Source organism: Salminus brasiliensis, chromosome 19, assembly GCF_030463535.1.
Source record: "Salminus brasiliensis chromosome 19, fSalBra1.hap2, whole genome shotgun sequence".
NCBI classification, from domain to species: Eukaryota; Metazoa; Chordata; class Actinopteri; order Characiformes; family Bryconidae; genus Salminus; species Salminus brasiliensis.
Genome location: NC_132896.1, coordinates 461,748 through 479,754, shown reverse-complemented (window position 1 = coordinate 479,754; position 18,007 = coordinate 461,748). Strand labels below are relative to the sequence as shown.

General features: G+C 45.6%; 1 protein-coding gene across 2 annotated transcripts; it reads left to right on the top strand.

Annotated features, from left to right (window-relative positions):
- Nucleotides 1-2,320: 2,320 nt before the first annotated feature.
- nup160 (nucleoporin 160) lies at nt 2,321-17,578 on the top strand. Of its 2 annotated transcripts, none has more exons than XM_072663779.1 (35): nt 2,321-2,435; nt 2,854-2,962; nt 3,854-4,064; nt 4,271-4,475; nt 4,584-4,659; nt 4,995-5,109; nt 6,441-6,680; nt 6,903-7,000; nt 7,093-7,174; nt 7,328-7,396; nt 7,483-7,566; nt 7,852-8,022; nt 8,196-8,298; nt 8,423-8,588; nt 8,817-8,953; nt 9,255-9,415; nt 9,694-9,830; nt 10,071-10,141; nt 10,947-11,106; nt 11,421-11,490; nt 11,869-11,967; nt 12,298-12,417; nt 12,890-12,985; nt 13,083-13,177; nt 13,328-13,424; nt 13,558-13,663; nt 13,943-14,103; nt 14,597-14,657; nt 14,759-14,869; nt 15,329-15,452; nt 15,578-15,679; nt 16,241-16,382; nt 16,527-16,652; nt 16,814-16,909; nt 17,354-17,578. In XM_072663779.1, the coding sequence occupies exons 1-35, from the start codon at nt 2,348-2,350 to the stop codon at nt 17,435-17,437; spliced, it is 4,173 nt and encodes a 1,390-aa protein (XP_072519880.1). In that variant the 5' UTR covers nt 2,321-2,347; the 3' UTR covers nt 17,438-17,578. The 2 variants fall into 2 exon arrangements, with proteins under 2 accessions (XP_072519880.1, XP_072519879.1); XM_072663778.1 differs by having other exon boundaries at nt 2,328-2,435; nt 14,594-14,657.
- The last annotated feature ends 429 nt before the right edge of the window (nt 17,579-18,007 follow it).

Here is an 18,007-nt window from a genome sequence, read left to right as displayed (position 1 = left end):
ACACGTTTACACGCTTTCTATCTGCAGTTGCTCGGCAGCGCCCCCGTGCGTTTTTTTGGAGAACAGGGGAACAGGGGAACAGGAGAACAGGAGAACAGAAGAACAGGAGAACAGGGGAACAGGAGAACAGGAGAACAGGGGAACAGGGGAACAGGAGAACAGGGGAACAGGAGAACAGGAGAACAGGGGAACAGGGGAACAGGAGAACAGGAGAACAGGGGAACAGGAGAACAGGGGAACAGGAGAACAGGAGAACAGAAGAACAGGAGAACAGGGGAACAGGGGAACAGGGGAACAGGAGAACAGGAGAACAGGGGAACAGGGGAACAGGAGAACAGGAGAACAGAAGAACAGGAGAACAGGGGAACAGGAGAACAGGGGAACAGGGGAACAGGAGAACAGGGGAACAGGAGAACAGGAGAACAGAAGAACAGGAGAACAGGGGAACAGGAGAACAGGGGAACAGGGGAACAGGGGAACAGGAGAACAGGGGAACATGAGAACAGGGGAACAGGAGAACAGGGGAACAGGAGAACAGGGGAACAGGGGAACAGGGGAACAGGAGAACAGGGGAACAGGGGAACAGGGGAACAGGAGAACAGGAGAACAGGGGAACAGGGGAACAGGAGAACAGGGGAACAGGAGAACAGGAGAACAGGGGAACAGGGGAACAGGGGAACAGGGGAACAGGAGAACAGGGGAACAGAAGAACAGGAGAACAGGAGAACAGGGGAACAGGGGAACAGGAGAACAGGGGAACAGGAGAACAGGAGAACAGAAGAACAGGAGAACAGGGGAACAGGAGAACAGGAGAACAGGAGAACAGGAGAACAGGGGAACAGGAGAACAGGAGAACAGGGGAACAGGAGAACAGGGGAACAGGGGAACAGGAGAACAGGAGAACAGGAGAACAGGGGAACAGGGGAACAGGAGAACAGGGGAACAGGAGAACAGGAGAACAGAGGAACAGGAGAACAGGGGAACAGGAGAACAGGGGAACAGGGGAACAGGGGAACATGAGAACAGGGGAACAGGGGAACAGGGGAACAGGAGAACAGGGGAACAGGAGAACAGGAGAACAGGGGAACAGGAGAACAGGAGAACAGGGGAACAGGGGAACAGGAGAACAGGAGAACAGGGGAACAGGAGAACAGGAGAACAGGGGAACAGGAGAACAGAAGAACAGGAGAACAGGGGAACAGGGGAACAGGAGAACAGGAGAACAGGGGAACAGGAGAACAGGGGAACAGGGGAACAGGAGAACAGGGGAACAGGAGAACAGGGGAACAGGAGAACAGGAGAACAGGGGAACAGGAGAACAGGAGAACAGGGCAACAGGAGAACAGGGGAACAGGGGAACAGGAGAACAGGGGAACAGGGGAACAGGAGAACAGGAGAACAGGGGAACAGGAGAACAGGAGAACAGGAGAACAGGGACCTGCTACTGGAAACAATATTTTCTAATATTTGCCAAGAAACACAACAGTAAATAACACACGTTAATGTTAATATATAAAAAGAATCTATCAATGTAAATATAATGCGACATTTTAAATACAAAGTATATAATAAATATAATTGGTATGGAGTAAAAGTTAATGTTTGTACAAAGTAAATATTAAATAAACTGTAAATATAAAAGTAAATGTAATGTAAACAACGTAAAGAGCTGTAATTGTTAATATAATGCAAATTCTAATGTAAGTATAATGTTGATATAATGTGAACATCAATGATCAGTATTGTTAATGCAATTGTGAAAGAAATATAACTTACTGTAAACGTTAACCTTATATAATGTAAACTAAATGAATACAATAAATTAAAATAACACTGTTAATATAAACATAAATACAAATCCTAACGAAAGTTAATGTTAATACGACAATATTAATATAATGGAAACAATAAATAAATGTCAATGTAAGGTATTTTTTTACTTTTATAATGCACTTTTTAAAGACGCAGGTGCTATATTTAAAAAAGTGTAAATATTCAGGTTGATGTAAATATTAAATAAATGGTATTAGCATATTTAAATGTAAATGCCGGCGTTAATGTAATATACTAACAATGATACTAACACGTTGTAATTGTTATTATAATGTAATTATAATTGTTAATATATTGTGAACGTTAATACTGATAGAATGTAAATATTAAACAACTGTTAAAAAGAAAAAGAAAGAGAAGGTGAATGCTAAATGCTAATGCTAAATGCTAATGCTAATGCTAATGCTAACGTAAACAAAACGAGCAGTTCCGGTCCCGCGCTGTAGGCGGCAGAGCCGAGCCTCGCGCGTCTCTTTTCAAATTGCGTCATATCCGGCACGGTAGCGCGGGTGAGATGGCGGCGCTGGAGAGGAGCTACACGGAGATTCAGGGTTTTATGAGGGAAAGGGAGACAGTGTTCAGAAATATCAGCATTAATGTCGGTGAGTGTTGCTAACGCTGACCGTGCGGGGAGTCTCTGGAGCTGCGTGCGGGGGCGCGCGCGGTCCTCCGCGTGGAGCGCTGGCGGGCGCGTGCAGGCGTGTTTATCAGGAGGGGCGCTGGACACTCATCACACGGTCCTCAGCTTTAGGGAGGGCAGATCCCGAGATCCCTGACCCTTCTTTAGTAGTGCTCATTCATACTGATGTACTAACACTGTACCGGGGTTATTTGAGAGCTTTTATGTGGCTGATTCTCAGTTCCACCTTAAATGCCTCCGGCTCTACGATGGAACTGCTGCAGCGTTTAAGGTGGAACTGAGAATCAGCCCTAGTCTTCAGCCTAAGCTGAGCTAATCATATCTAGCTGTCTGTTAGTGTCGATCAGGTACCTAAGACCAGGTGTGTTCTCCCTGTGCAGGTGTGAGTGCACCCCAGGGTGGAGTGAAGCTGCCGGACAGTGCTGGTGGGTTCTCCTATGAGGAGAGCGGGACGCTGTTGGCCATCACCAGCAACAGGTTCATCCACTGGTGAGTGAAGACCATGCAGAATAAGAGTCCCTCAGGATCGTGGGAGTGTTGTAGTTCTGGGTAGATTAGGGTTCGGACCCACTCTTATGACGTGCAGGTGGGGTTTTCAGAACTTTTCAGAACTTTTCTGGGGTCATTTCATTTATGAGTTAATTTTAGTTATCTGACCGTAGCTGTCAGTGTAACTATTATTATTATTAAAGAGATGATGACAGCTGTCATTTATTTGTAGGTCATTTAGTATGTATTATTATTATTATTATTATTACTAAAATTATTGATGAGTTGGTGACATTATTGATTAGATTACTTTATTATTATTATTAATTATTATTATTATTATTATTGATTACTTGACTGCTGTTGTTGTCACTAAGGTCATTTCTGCAGGTATTATCATTATTATATATGTTATTAGCGTTATTACCACTGTTGCTACTACTGCTGTTATTAGTCTGTTATTGCTTATTTATTATGATGATTAGCATACTCTGCTCTAAGCTCTACCAACAGCAGCAGCAGGTCTGGAGCTCTGCTGCAGTTACTGAGTCAGTTGGAGGCTTTTCTGCACTCTGCTCTGAGCTCAGCACTCGGCCCTGACCCCGCTCTGTAACTTTACGTGATCTGACAGACACTCGGTGGCTGAGCTGCTCTCTGTGAGCTGTTCCTCCTAAACTCTTCCACTGTTCAATAATAACACCACTCACAGCTGATGGAGGAAGATCTAGGAGGGAAGGTCTAAATTTCACCAGCTGACTTGTAGTTGTTGGTGCAGCGGTGTCTCCTATTACATACAGAACCACGCTGGAGTTCAGTGAGCTACAGTCGGATTTAGCTGGTTTTGTTGTTTCTCTTGTCTAATTAAAGCTGAACTGTCTGTGTTGTTTTCAGGTCCACGTCTGGTGACACCGTCCAGCTGGTGGAGCAGTCTCTGGACACTAACCTGTTGAATAATGCGATCAGACTGAAGTTCCTGCACTGCTCGGTCCTGCCCAGAGGAGTCCACATCCATGAAACGCTCAACAATGTCATCATCCTCATCGTCACAAACCAGTCTGTGCACAGGCTGGTTCTGCCACACCCCACGCGCATGTACCGCAGCGTAAGTAATGGCACCTTGCACCAATGCCTGGACTCCAGCCCTGTTGCCTCCATTCTCATTGACTGTGGACTAGGCTTCTGTGCCTTACACCAAATTGCTGAATTGAACGATGTCTGATCCTGAAAAGCGATACAGAGAGGGCTCTTCAGATCAGCGGGATTGATCAGATCTCCATATTTGCTCATGAATGTTGTGTGTGTTTGTAGGAGCTGGTGACGGAGCTGCAGATGCAGTCTGTGTTTACGGATGTGGGGAAGCTGAGCGTTCAGGATGAGGCTCACAGCTTTGTTCTACCCCAGAGCCCCACAGCGTCCACCGCCTGGATCAGCCCCAACGGGCACGCCCACTTTGCCCTCTCACCTCCCACTGGGGGCATCACCCTGGTTACCTTACCACCTCATGATCAGCAGGGTAACGCCCCATGACTCTCTGATGCTTACACCACCCGACAAAAAGACATGTTTGCTACAGGGGTGTGTATGTTGGAGAGAGTAACTTCGCCAGTGTGTGTGTTTGCAGGGTCAGCCTCCTTGCTGGAGCTAAAGCAGAGCTCAGTAATGCAGAGGTTAGCTGGCTGGATGCCTTCAGCCATCAGGTGAGTAAGATCTGCTCGTTCAGCAACGCTCCTAATGCTCAATACAACACTACAAAATATCTAAATATGTTTATTACAGTTCATAACGTGTCCAGTAGAGGAGATGTGAGATTGGTAAGAGTGCAGATGATGTGGAATGAGCTCCACACTGGTGATTTCGTGTTGATTCATGATCATTTCTTCCAGAAACAATGCCACCATTCCTCCTGTTTGTCTGCTAATGAGCTTATGTTCTTATTAAACCTTCTAACGTGGCTGCTGAGAATGAAATTTTCCTGTTGACTGTCTTGGTGATGGTGGCTGATAATAGCTTGAGGGTGTGTTTGTGTGTGAAGGGGGGAGCAGAGTCCGTGTGATTTAGCCGTTAGTCTGGCTGCCTCACCTCTGGAGGATGACACCTTCATTTTCGCTCTGTGTCAGGACCATAAACTGCGAGTGTGGTCATTCAAGGTGGGTCTGTTTCTATTAGTAGTCAATCCTCAACAACAAGAACAAGCATAGTGAGTGCTCTGTAATGTTCATATGATCCACACGCTCATTCTGACAGACTGTAATACACTACAGGAAGCGTAGGGGGCGCTCTATAATGCTCTGTAATGTTCATATGATCCACACGCTCATTCTGACAGACTGTAATACACTACAGGAAGCATAGGGGGCGCTCTATAATGTTCATATGATCCACACGCTCATTCTGACAGACTGTATTACACTACAGGAAGCATAGGGGGCGCTCAATAATGCTCTATAATGTTCATATGATCCACACGCTCATTCTGACAGACTGTATTACACTACAGGAAGCATAGGGGGCGCTCAATAATGCTCTCTAATGTTCATATGATCCACACACTCATTCTGACAGACTGTAATACACTACAGGAAGCATAGGGGGCGCTCTATAATGTTCATATGATCCACACGCTCATTCTGACAGACTGTATTACACTACAGGAAGCATAGGGGGCGCTCAATAATGCTCTCTAATGTTCATATGATCCACACACTCATTCTGACAGACTGTAATACACTACAGGAAGCATAGGGGGCGCTCTATAATGTTCATATGATCCACACACTCATTCTGACAGACTGTAATACACTACAGGAAGCATAGGGGGCACTCTGTAATGTTCATACGATCCACACGCTCATTCTGACAGACTGTAATACACTACAGGAAGCGTAGGGGGTGCTCTATAATTCTCTATAATGTTCATATGATCCACACACTCATTCTGACAGACTGTAATACACTACAGGAAGCGTAGGGAGCGCTCTATAATGCTCTATAATGTTCATATGATCCACACGCTCATTCTGACAGACTGTAATACACTACAGGAAGCGTAGGGGGCGCTCTATAATGTTCATATGATCCACACGCTCATTCTGACAGACTGTAATACACTACAGGAAGCGTAGGGGGCGCTCTATAATGTTCATATGATCCACACGCTCATTCTGACAGACTGTAATACACTACAGGAAGCGTAGGGGGCGCTCTATAATGTTCATATGATCCACACGCTCATTCTGACAGACTGTAATACACTACAGGAAGCGTAGGGGGCGCTCTATAATGATCTATAATGATCATATGATCCACACGCTCATTCTGACAGACTGTAATGTTCATATAATCCACACGCTCACAGACTGTAATGTTCATATGATGTGCTTCATCTAATTTAGATTTGTGTTTTTTATGATTATTTGGTCAGGTGTGTTGGGAACACCTAGAAAAAGTTCGTAAAATGACCTGCTGTCTTTCTCTTCAGGAGCAGCAGTGCATGCTGGTGACTGATCTGCTGGACTACGTGCCGGTGGGTCGTACTGAGTTGCGGTGTGTTCCGGGTCAGGCCCACCGGCTGCGTGTGTGTTTCTCCGGCTCTACTGGACTGTGTGTCTCAGTCTACCTCGCCGTCCCCAACCGTGGGCAGTTCTGCACGCTGCAGCTGGTGGCCAGTGATAATGGCCGGTACAGCCTGGAGCACATCTCTAACAACTTCAGCACTCAGGTAACACACACACACACACACACACACAGATAGCATGTGTAGTTACTAGGGTTGTAGAAATACTTGGATCAGAGGGTGGAAAGTTGTTGTTCGGCTCTGAATTGTCCAGGATCTACTGTGAGTTCTGTAGGTGTGAGAGTGAGGATTTGAAATATGGACCCTCAAACAGAATCTCACATTTTAAAGGGTTGAACTCTGACTTTCTGACCTCTGTGTGTGCAGGAGACGCTGGTGGACTTTCTTTTGACCTCCACTGACATCTGGGGTCTGTGGGTGGATGACGATAATCAGACTGTGGTGAAGTACATCAACTTTGAGCAGTGAGTACTGAAGAGCTGAATAACTATGCACTGAGGCTGGGTGTATAAGGAGTTGGTGACATTTTTGTGTGTGTGTGTGTGTGCGCACGCAGTAATGCAGGTCTGTGGAACCAGGTGTTTGTGCAGCCGCCCCCAGAAGAGGAAGTCCACATTGGTCCTGAGCAGGACCCCAGGGTGAGTGATTAGTCACATTTTGGTGGTAAGGGTGTCGGCCCCTGCCCCTGCCCCTCCCAATCAAGGAGGCTGTAATGCGCTGGTCACGCACTCAACTAGTCTCCTTTAAAGACCCTCACTGTCCCTCTGCCATCTGTCTGTCTGTCCCTTTAGGAGACCTACCTGGACGTGCTCTTCTCTCCACTGCACTTCACAGCTGAGGCCATCGTGAAGGCTCTGCAGGTACAGTCAGCGTTCTGCTCAGACTTGCTTCACTCTGCTGCATCATTGTTTCTCTCAGGTGGTTAATAGGTGTTTTTTGGGGGCAGATTTATAAGCGTGGTACGGAGCGGTTTGTAGACGTGACGTGGAACGAGCTGAAGAAGGAGGTCACGCTGGCTGTAGAAAATGAGGTACACACATGTATTTGGATGGTCCTTTTAGACTAGATAAGTAATCAATAAAAATGTATTTTTAAAACTTACAAGTTGATTATTTAAGAATTTAGTAATATTTTAAGCAGTGTTGTGCGTTAATTTGGGTCATACATAAATATATAGTGTTTATTTGATTCATTTTAATCAGTAATTAACTTGTGAATGTATTTTATGATGAATTTGATTGATTAGTTTTGAGAAGTTTAGTAAAAAGTAATGTGATTAGTTTTAAATAGCTAATCTTTTTGTGTGTGTGTGTAGCTGCAGAGCAGTGTGACGGAGTTCGAGTTCTCGCAGGAGGATTACCGGATGCTGCAGGTGGAGTTCTGGAGTAAGTTTTACGCCTGCTGTCTGCAGTACCAGGAGGCGCTGTCCACCCCCCTCGCCCTGCACATCAACCAGGCCACGGCCATGGTCTGCCTGCTCAAGAAGGTACCAGATATCCCCCTGGGGAGCGGGGAGGTGGGGCTTGTGGGTAGATACTGTATCAGTGTATTACACATATTTACAACTACAGTCACTAGTGCAAGTGTCCTTGTTCGGGGTTATTTAGAGAGTTGGGTAATGTTTGGGGTCATAAAAGGTCATGGTGTGTGTGTGTGTAGGGTTTTGTATCGTTCCTGCTGCCCTGTTTTGCTGTGGATCACCTGTACTTGTCTGCTGATGAGTACCTGACCTCTGAGGAGGAAACACCTGTGGCTGAAGGAGGTAAACAGACACTATGTAATGATTACTGTAATATTTTGGATGCTGTAAAATCATAGAGTACAAGCCTGAAGGTGTGTGTGTGTGTGTGTGTGTGTGTGTGTGTGTGTGTGTGTGTGTGTGTCAGACCCTGATCTGGGCAGTGATATCCTGAAGCTGGTGCAGTGTCTGCGGATGGTGAGTGACTGTGTTCAGGGTGAGATGGCGTGTGAGATGGAGAAGGCTCTGGAGCTGCTGCTGTCTCCAGAGAGAGCTGCAGAACAGGTGCTGGAGAACCTGCTGGCCAACGACAGGTCAGGACAAAATGAATTTTTATACCTTATATAGCAATTTTAAATATGTCCAAATGTTTGTGGATAACCCTTTTAATCATTTACATACTTTGCCTAAGTTGCATCCATTGCTCTATATATATATATATATAGGGGTCATAATGTTTTGGTTCGTGTGTGTGTTCTGCATGTATCCATATGTACTGTATATAATGAGAGTTCCTATCTAACCCTCCCTGCATCCTTCAGTGATAATGTGGTTGAGGACATTACCAATAAGCTGCAGAATGTGGGGAATCCTTTGGCTGCCATGGCTGCTCTGCTCAGGGAACTGGACCTGGAGACTGATGTGGAGATGGGACCTGACACAACCGCGCCCTCTGCAGGTCAGAGCACAGACCTGCTGCACGTCTTCATAGACGAATAATCAGTCAGTCGTGGCAACATCAGTAGACCTGTACAAAACACACCTTAGGGAGACAAGCGGCTGCATGTGTTCAGTATCAGGACTGTAGCAGAAGCAGGCCTGGAGTTCAGAGATCAGAGGGAACTGAGCTCAACGGTGTGGGATGGTTGCAGACGTCCATTTACATGTTCTTACTCAGTGCAGCACCTTCAGGAAATCATGAACGGAGGAGAAGTGAAACCTCCACTACAGTGATGATATACTTTTTTTTTTTTCTTCAGGTCAGTCTCTGAGTGTGCGGATCAGTCTGTCCCAGCTGTATGGCAGCAGTGTAGCGGTCAGCGTGGTTTGCCAGGCGGTTTGTCAGATGGCGCTGACCAGAGCACTGCTGTGCAGAGACCTGCTCATCCTCCAACACCTCTACCTCCGCCTTGGAGACAACGTGAGTGTGTGCTGGTGATGGGTTTGAAAATCAGTGCAATACTCTGATGTGAAATATCCCTTTGTTTAACACACCGCCTCAGTCCACATGCTTCCATCACGTTAATGCACATGCACATCCACTATAGCATTGTTTCATTGATTATTGGAGTTGTCCTGTTTCTGTAAAGTGGAGAATCACCTTTCAGTGAATGTAAATAAAAAATGTAAACTATCTGTTGTTTATTGAGGAGGAAGATCAAAGTGTGTGTGTGTGTGTGTGTGTGTGTGTGTGTATAGATGCTCCTGGCAGGCAGTTCTCAGTCTTTGCAGCTGCAGCAGGATCTGATCCCCCGCTGCTCTCACCTGCTCTGCTGTTATTACCTGCTGAAGCAGCTCAGCCAAACACTCGCCTCACCTGTACCACTCGATACACTGTAAGTATATATATATATATATATATATATATATGCACACACATACACTACAGCATCATAGCTCCACCCATTTAAAGTCTGCAGTTGTTTAGTCCCGCTCACTCAGACGATTGTACGTGTAGCTCAGAGAATAAAGTGTGCATAAATTCTCTTAATGAACTCTGTCTCTCTCTCTCTCTCTCTCTCTCTCTCTCTCTCTCTCTCTCTCTCTCGCTGTCTGGCACTCTTCTCTCTCTGTAGAGATGCTAACCTGCAGCACCTGTCTGTCTTGGAGCTTTCGGACTCGGCAGCGTTGGCGCCCAACAGATCAGGTCAGAACTCCGCACACAGACAGCACTGCAGCAGGGTGTGGGTGCTGGGCTGGGCAGTCTTACAGTAGTGTTTTGTTTAAGCAGTGATTTGGATACAAACTGGAATGTCTTTAGCAGAGTTAGATGAAGTGACTGTGTGAATCCCATTTTCTCACCAAATCCAAGCTTTTTCTAGCTGCTCACTGTCTTTTTAATCTGACTCGTATCCAACGTTCGTCTGAGCAGTTCACACTCCCAAACCGACCAACACATCTGTGTCACATATGGTGAAAAAGATTTGGGCCACGTTGACCTGCTGAGGAAATGTAGCCTAATAGATAGATTAGGTCTGTTTGATAAAATAGTTTACATGCCCTCATAACTCCATTTAAAATCTGATTTCTGTAGTCTGGTTATTCGTGTAAACAGCATACTCTGATTTCGGAAACCAAATAGTAGTAGTGTTTAGTTCAGCACCTGTGAGACGGCAATATTTTTCTTTTCTTTTTTCTTTTCTTTAGTTTTAGTCTAAATCACTTTTCCTCAACAGCGTGACTGCTCCGGCTGGTCAGTGGTTTCTGGCTCTGGGCCGGTCCGCTTCATTCAGATCTACAGTTTAAGTCCACTCAAATGAGGAATAGGCCCAAGGTCTAAACCTGAAATTAGCACAGGGCAAAAAGCTGATTTGTACACTAGGCGAAGTTTATGGGTGTGGTTTTGATTTAGAGGAAATCTTGTGAACTGAAGGAGGATCTGAGTGTGTTTAAGTGTTTTACTTATTACCACTCTCTCTCTCACACTGTCTCTCACTGTCTCTCCCTCTCAGTGTTGAATCCTCAGACGGTTGTGGAGCTGTTTTATCAGAACGTGGGCCGTAAGGTCATCATCTCTCAGCTGTTCGGTCAGAGGGACACTCGGGCAGCACAGAGTCCGCTGCACTGGCCTCAGCTCAGCTCCAGCGTGCTCACACTACTGGGACAGCTACTGTATCCTTAAAAAAAAAAAAAAAAAAAAAAATATATATATATATATATATATATATATATATATATATATATATATATATATATATATATATTAGGGGTGTGCTGATCTGATGCAGTGGTGTAGCTCTGAGCAGATCAGTATTACTCAGCATTTAAGGGCTCAGATCAGACAGAGAGACCAAACCACTGCATTAGGAGATTTTATATATATATATATATATATATATATATATATATATATATATATGTGTGTGTGTGTGTGTGTGTGTGTGTGTGTACTCTGTATGTTTGATTCTTTACATCATCGTACCCAGTTGGCCCAGCAACCCCAACTTCCTGTTTCCAGAGTGCATGATGGGAAATTGTCAGTACACACAGCTGCAGGTGAGGACAGAGAGTTAAACCCCCTGTAACACTACGTAACTGTGCCTGTGAGAGTAAAACTGACTCAGAGTTTATGATCTTTAGTGTTGTTGGGCAGCCGCAATGTTCAGCTTTCAGCTCCACATAATCAGATAGTGTCAAAGTGAGCAGGAGTGCACAGCTAAACCAGCTTGTGTTTATTCAGGCTCCGATGTGCAACTAACACACAATACTTACCCTAGACAAGTAGACGGCTCACACAGCACTAATAGACTTAAATATACATCGATATTGTGTGTGTATGTATGCATGTGTGATAAATATATAAAATGAAGACACAAACTAAGACTATTGCACTTGTTTACAGTGATTTGTTTATGTATTATTTTGTGTGTGTAGGAGTATGTGCGTCTGATTGGTCCGTGGTGTCAGGCCAATGTGGGCTCCTGCCGGTTTATCCTGGGTCAGGCGTATCTGGCCAGCGGAGAGGGGCAGAAGGTGAAGCGTCCTGCGTGTTCCGGTCATTCATGATAACATTACTGCTCATCAGCCCAGGGGGGGGCAAGAGCTGCTCAGCCCTGTGTGCAGTGTACTAATGTTCAGTGATCAGTATGAACCTGGGAGGAAGTAACACAACCTCTACAGAACTTACATCATTCTGCACAGATTAGTGTTCACCACAGACCAGCCGTAACATCACGAGACCCGCACACCTTCATTATCAGTGTGTTGCTTTTTAGATGTTTGATGCTGGATGCTGGTGTTCCCTGGAGGGAGCGTTACTGATGGGCCACTGTTCACATAAATGATGAAGTTCTTGAATTTCAGGCACTGCAGTGTTTTCAGGAGGCGGCTGCAGAGGTGGAGAAGGAGGAGTTTCTGATGAAATTGACCGGCTCAGAGGAGGATGCAGGGTCCACAGCACCACGCTTACTCTATTACAACAAGGTATAAAACTCTCTACTGAAACCACACTGTACAGGTGGGGGTGGTGAACACAGTAGGCTACTTTAAGCTGCACTCATTGCTGACACAGATGTGCAAATGCACACACAGCTGGTCTAGTCCCTGTAGAGAAGAAGTACTGCCAATAGAATAGGACTCTCTGGAGCAGATCAGCATCATGACCCTATTGGCTCCATGCTGCCTAATGCCAGGCGTGGGCTAGAGGGGTATAAAGCCCCCCAGCATTGAGGAGCTGTGGAGCAGTGGAAGAGCTGTGTTCTCTGGAATGATGGTGGTGGAGCTCCATCCAGTACTTTTGATGCTGAATGCAATCAAATTCTCAGCAATCTAGTAGAAAGTCTTCTTCTCTGGACAGTAGAGACAGTTACTCCAACACAAGCAGGATCAGCTCTTTTAATGTGTGTGTGTGTGTGTGTGTGTGTGTGTGTGTGTGTGTGTCTGCCTGTGTGTGTAGGTTCTGCGGCTGCTAGAAGACGTTGGTTTGCCAGAGCTGGTCATTCACTTGGCGACGCTGGCCATATCGGAGGCTGTGAATGATGAGAGGAGTCAGGTACGACAACACTGTTTATGCCAGTGATCTTCAGATCAGCCATCATTAACACTGTTTAACACAGACCCCCCCTGTAAAAATTGTGTGTGTGTTGCAGGCTGCTCTGTGGACACGGATTTTTAAGCACCATTTGGACCTCGGGCACAACAGAGAGGCTTATGAAGCTCTGACACAGAACCCGGACTCCAGCAGGTACACACTCCAGAATCCTACACTTTGCTGTGGCACTGAAATGACACACACACTAACCTTAGGCTTATTCCATCTTGGTGGTTACTAATGGTTTGTTGGTGTATGTGTGTGTGTGTGTGTGTGTGTGTGTGTGTGTGTGTGTGTGTGTAGGCAGTTGGACTGTCTACGGCAGCTGGTGGTGGTTCTGTGTGAACGCGCTCAGCTTCAGGATCTTGTCCAGTTCCCCTACGTCAACCTGCATGAAGAGGTCAGGATATTCTAGTAGTGGGTTCAGAACCCCGGCTCTTTGTGTTTTTACTTGTTTAGATTTCGTGTTTTTGGAAAAGTTCCCTTTTAATAATGTCTCCCGATAGTGACCGTCCTTATCTGTGTTGCTGTAGGTGGTCAGCATCATTGAGTCTCGTGCCCGGGCAGTGGATCTGATGACCCATAATTACTACGAGCTGCTGTACGCCTTCCACATCAACCGCCACAACTACAGGAAAGGTACACACTCAGCAGTCTGTCTGCCTTAACTCCAGACGTAGTCAAGGACTTCCAGGAGCAGCTTTGAGTGGTTGACTGGTCCAAAAATTTCTCCAAATTCTGTCAGACTATCACTCACACACACACACACACACACACACACACACACACACACACACACTATCATACACACCATCACACACTGCAGATTTATACTGGATTTTGATCACATGAGTAGGGCTGAGGAGACTTGATCCCAGATGAGGACGTTACAAGTGTGTGTGTGTGTGTGTTATGCAGCTGGTACAGTGATGTTTGAGTACGGTATGCGTCTGGGTCGTGAGGTGCGGACTCTGCGGGGTTTGCAGAAGCAGGTGAACTGTTTCCTCGCCGCTCTGAACTGCCTCCGCCTCATCCGGCCGGAATATGCCTGGATCGTCCAGCCCTCATCCGGACCTGCGGTGAGCATCCCTCACTTTCATCCAGCTGATCTAAAGCCTTAACGTGGCCATTTAGCCAGAACTCACACTTACACAGTTACAGCTCCATCAGCAAAACACGCTTGGTGTCTTAATAATAATAATAATAATATTATTAATGATAATATTGTATATAATAATCCCTGCTCTAGTTTATTCAGTAGACATTTCTCTTTATGTAAATTGTATTCAGGAAGATCCTATCCATTGTCTGCTGTTGGTTCATCTGCTGATTTCAGTAGAGCAGGGAAGCAGGGCAACCCAGTGTCCTGAGTCTAACTGAGTCTCAGGCTGAGTAGATCACTGCACCCCTGGTCAGGCTTTATTCATGTAGCACCTAAAAACAAATGCATTTTGAAATGTACAAAACATGAAAACACACATGAAACCTCTATATTTTAGAGCATAAAGAATGGGAGATGATGTAGAACTGGTCTGAAGGAAAGTGCAGTGACCGTGTTTGTTCTGTTAGCAGTCTGATCGTCCCGGAGCTTCACCCAAGCGAACTCATGACGGCGAGCCCGCTGCAGCGCAAGGTAAGTCTTTGGTTCTCAGGTCAGGTGATGCTCGGACTCCTCCTGCCTGTCCTGCGAGTGACGTGTGTGTGTGTGTGTGTGTGTGTGACTGTTCTCCACAGTGAGCCGTCAGATAGAGATTCTGGAGCTGAAGGATCTGGAGAAGGAGTACATCCTCTCCCGCTGCCGCCTCACTCTCGCTCAGCAACACCCCCCGTCTGCCGCTATAGCAGGTACTGCAGAGAGAACACACACAGAGACTCCCATCACCCAGTGTTCTGTACTGTTTATATTCACTATATGGACAAAAGTATTGGGACACCTGCTCATTCACGGTTCCTTCTGAAATCAAGGGGATTAAAAAAAGTTGGAGTAACTGTCTCTACTGTCCAGAGAAGGTTAGCTAGGAGTATAGCTGTGAGGATTTGATTGTATTTGGTGACAAAAGCATTAGTGAGGTCAGGATGTTTGATGATGATCACCACCCCACCTCATCATCCTTAACCCCCCAACTCATCCCAAAAGTACTGAATGGAGCTCCACCATCATTCCAGAGACCACAGTAGCTAAAGGCATTCATTAGAAGGGGTGTCCAAAAACATGTGGACGTGTAGTGTGTGTGTATATGTATGCCTGTCTGATTGCTGGTCAGATGCAGTGTGGTGTATGTGTGTGTGTGTGTTGCTCCTCAGGCAGCGCCTCGGCGGTGGAGATGGTGGCCCTGCTGGTCCAGGCTGGTCTCTTCGACACGGCGCTTTCTCTGTGTCAGACGTTCAAACTGCCCCTCACTCCCGTCTTTGAGGGTCTGACCTTTAAGTGAGTCTCTGTTTAAAGTGAAGCTGTTGAAGGGGCATTCCACCATAATTTTAGAATTTCTGCGCTAATGAGAGGTCATTCAGAGAGGGTTTGGTGTGTGTAACGGCGGTATTGTTGTCCTGCAGGTGTGTAAAGCTGCAGTACGGAGGGGAGCAGAGTCAGAACGAAGCGTGGAACTGGTTAGCAGCCAATCAGCTTCCTAGTCTCATCACTACTAAAGAATGCAGGTAAGGGTGTGTGTGGTGGTGTGTATGTATGTGTGTGTGTGTGTAATATATATATATATATATATATATATATATATATATATATATATATATATATATATATATATATATATGTGTATATATATGTATATATATATATATATACGTATATATATATATATATATATATATATATATGTGTGTGTGTGTAATATATATATATATATATATATATATATATATATATATATATATATATGTATATATATATATGTATGTATGTATATGTGTGTGTGTGGGGGGGGGGGGGTGTAAGGAAGTAAGAGTTGAGACATTCTTACTAAGAAATGATGAAAGTAAATTATTCAGGTAACATTTTGCCAATTGGTGACCACTGCATTCCAATATTAATTATAATAAGGGAAGAAAATTATATTGAAGGTTTTTGTGACCTCTTTTTAAAATGATAAATTATGGATATTCTGCAAAACAATAAAGAAAAACTTGAATAAAATCTTTTCTACTTTCTAATGTTTGAACACTGATAGTCGTGTGTGCATGTTGCTGAACTCTGCTCTGCAGCGCTACAGACGAAGCCTGGAGACTTCTGGCTTCATATCTGGAGAAGCATCAATCCCAGAATGCTCAGTACCATCGCTGTGTCATCAATAGGCTGCTGTCACATGGTGTGCCTGTGCCGGATTGGCTGGCTAATGACTATAAGGTACACACACACACACACACACACACACACAGTAACGATCTGAGATTCGGCTCGGCTCGGGTTCTCCTCGGCTGGTTCAGCAGCACTCTGGTATCTGAGCGTCTTCTTGGTGGGACTTCACATTAACGGACCGTCTCCCTGCAGGAAGTGGACGCAGCGGCTCTTTTGCGTCTGTATCTGAACTATGACCAGCTGGAACCGGCCGCTGAGCTGGTTCTGGAGTACGTGGACGCTCTGCTAGGAAAGGGACACCAGTATTTTGGAATAGAGGTGAGCAGATTTATCTGAACAGGTCAGCGGTCAAGCAGCCAGAACCGTGATCTTCCAGGAGCTGGGAGCGCGCGATTGGCTGAACACTGCAGTGCTGAGTGTGTGGGTGTGGAATTTACAGACATACAGGCCGTGTACAAATCTCTGTGTGTGTTTGGTAGATGCCGCTCTCTGCCACAGCGCCGCTTGTCTGGCTGCCCTACACCTCCATTGACCAGCTGCTGCACAGCCTGAGAGACAGCCAGGCCAACACCAAGGTCAGTAAGCTCTGCACTGATGGACACGGTGGCAAAACTTTATGACCACCTGCGTGACGTGCTGTTACTCTTCCATGTGCTGCTGAAGGTGGTATCTGGCAGTAAGTCCAGGTCTGTTGGATTAGAGGAGAGTTCACCATGGCCTGAACTTTAGTATGTTGGCCCACTGCTGCACCCCACAAGCCTTGCTATCGGAAGACGCTCTGACGGTCCAGCCGTCTGACAGTTATGACCCGTGTTGTGTGTCTCATGTCCTTACGCTGTCCGTTTCTCCACATCCTACAAGTGAACTGAACCAAGAACCCAGACCTTCATATACATCATATCATATATATCATCTGGTCATAATGTTTTGGCACATCTGTGAATATACTTTAAATAATTATTGACTTAAGCTTTACTGAACATGTGTGTGTGTGTGTGTGTGTGTGTGTGTGTGTGTAGGTATATGAGAGGCTGAATGTGAAGCTGACTGAATACCACAGGCTGGTGGAACAGAGCACCCGACACCGCCTGCAGGCCCACTGAACACACCATGCCCCAACACGGCCCCAGCACGGCGCTTCACGCCTCCGCACTGGACTATTTTTCTATCACTCGACTGGATTCATGATCAGTTTTGTAAACTATTTTATATGCAATAAATTTTTCAGTTTGTATCCAGAATAATTTGGCTTCTTTGCTGCCCGTCTGTCTGAATAAGGAGGGGAAATCGGCCGTTTTTCACCGCCTGAAATTCTAAGACCCGCAGATCACCGAATGAAGCTGCAGGAGAGGAAGCGGAGAGATGCTAGGTTAATGTTGCTAACACACACTGGACCAGGCGCTATAAACAGAGGCATAACAGGACGCTCTCCCACCCACTGGTGAGCTTGGATTTTTCCCTGTGTGAAAACAAACCAAACTAAGGGGAAACGCTCCATGTTAACTCAGACTGTTTACATCTGGTCACTTCATGAGGCTTTAGTAAGTACAACCAACACCCCTCCCAGTATAACCCAAAGTAATTCCTATCCTGTAGATTAGGTAATGACGATATACACGATGTGGACAAAAGTATTAGGACACCAGCTTGTTCACTTCTGAAAAATCAAGGGT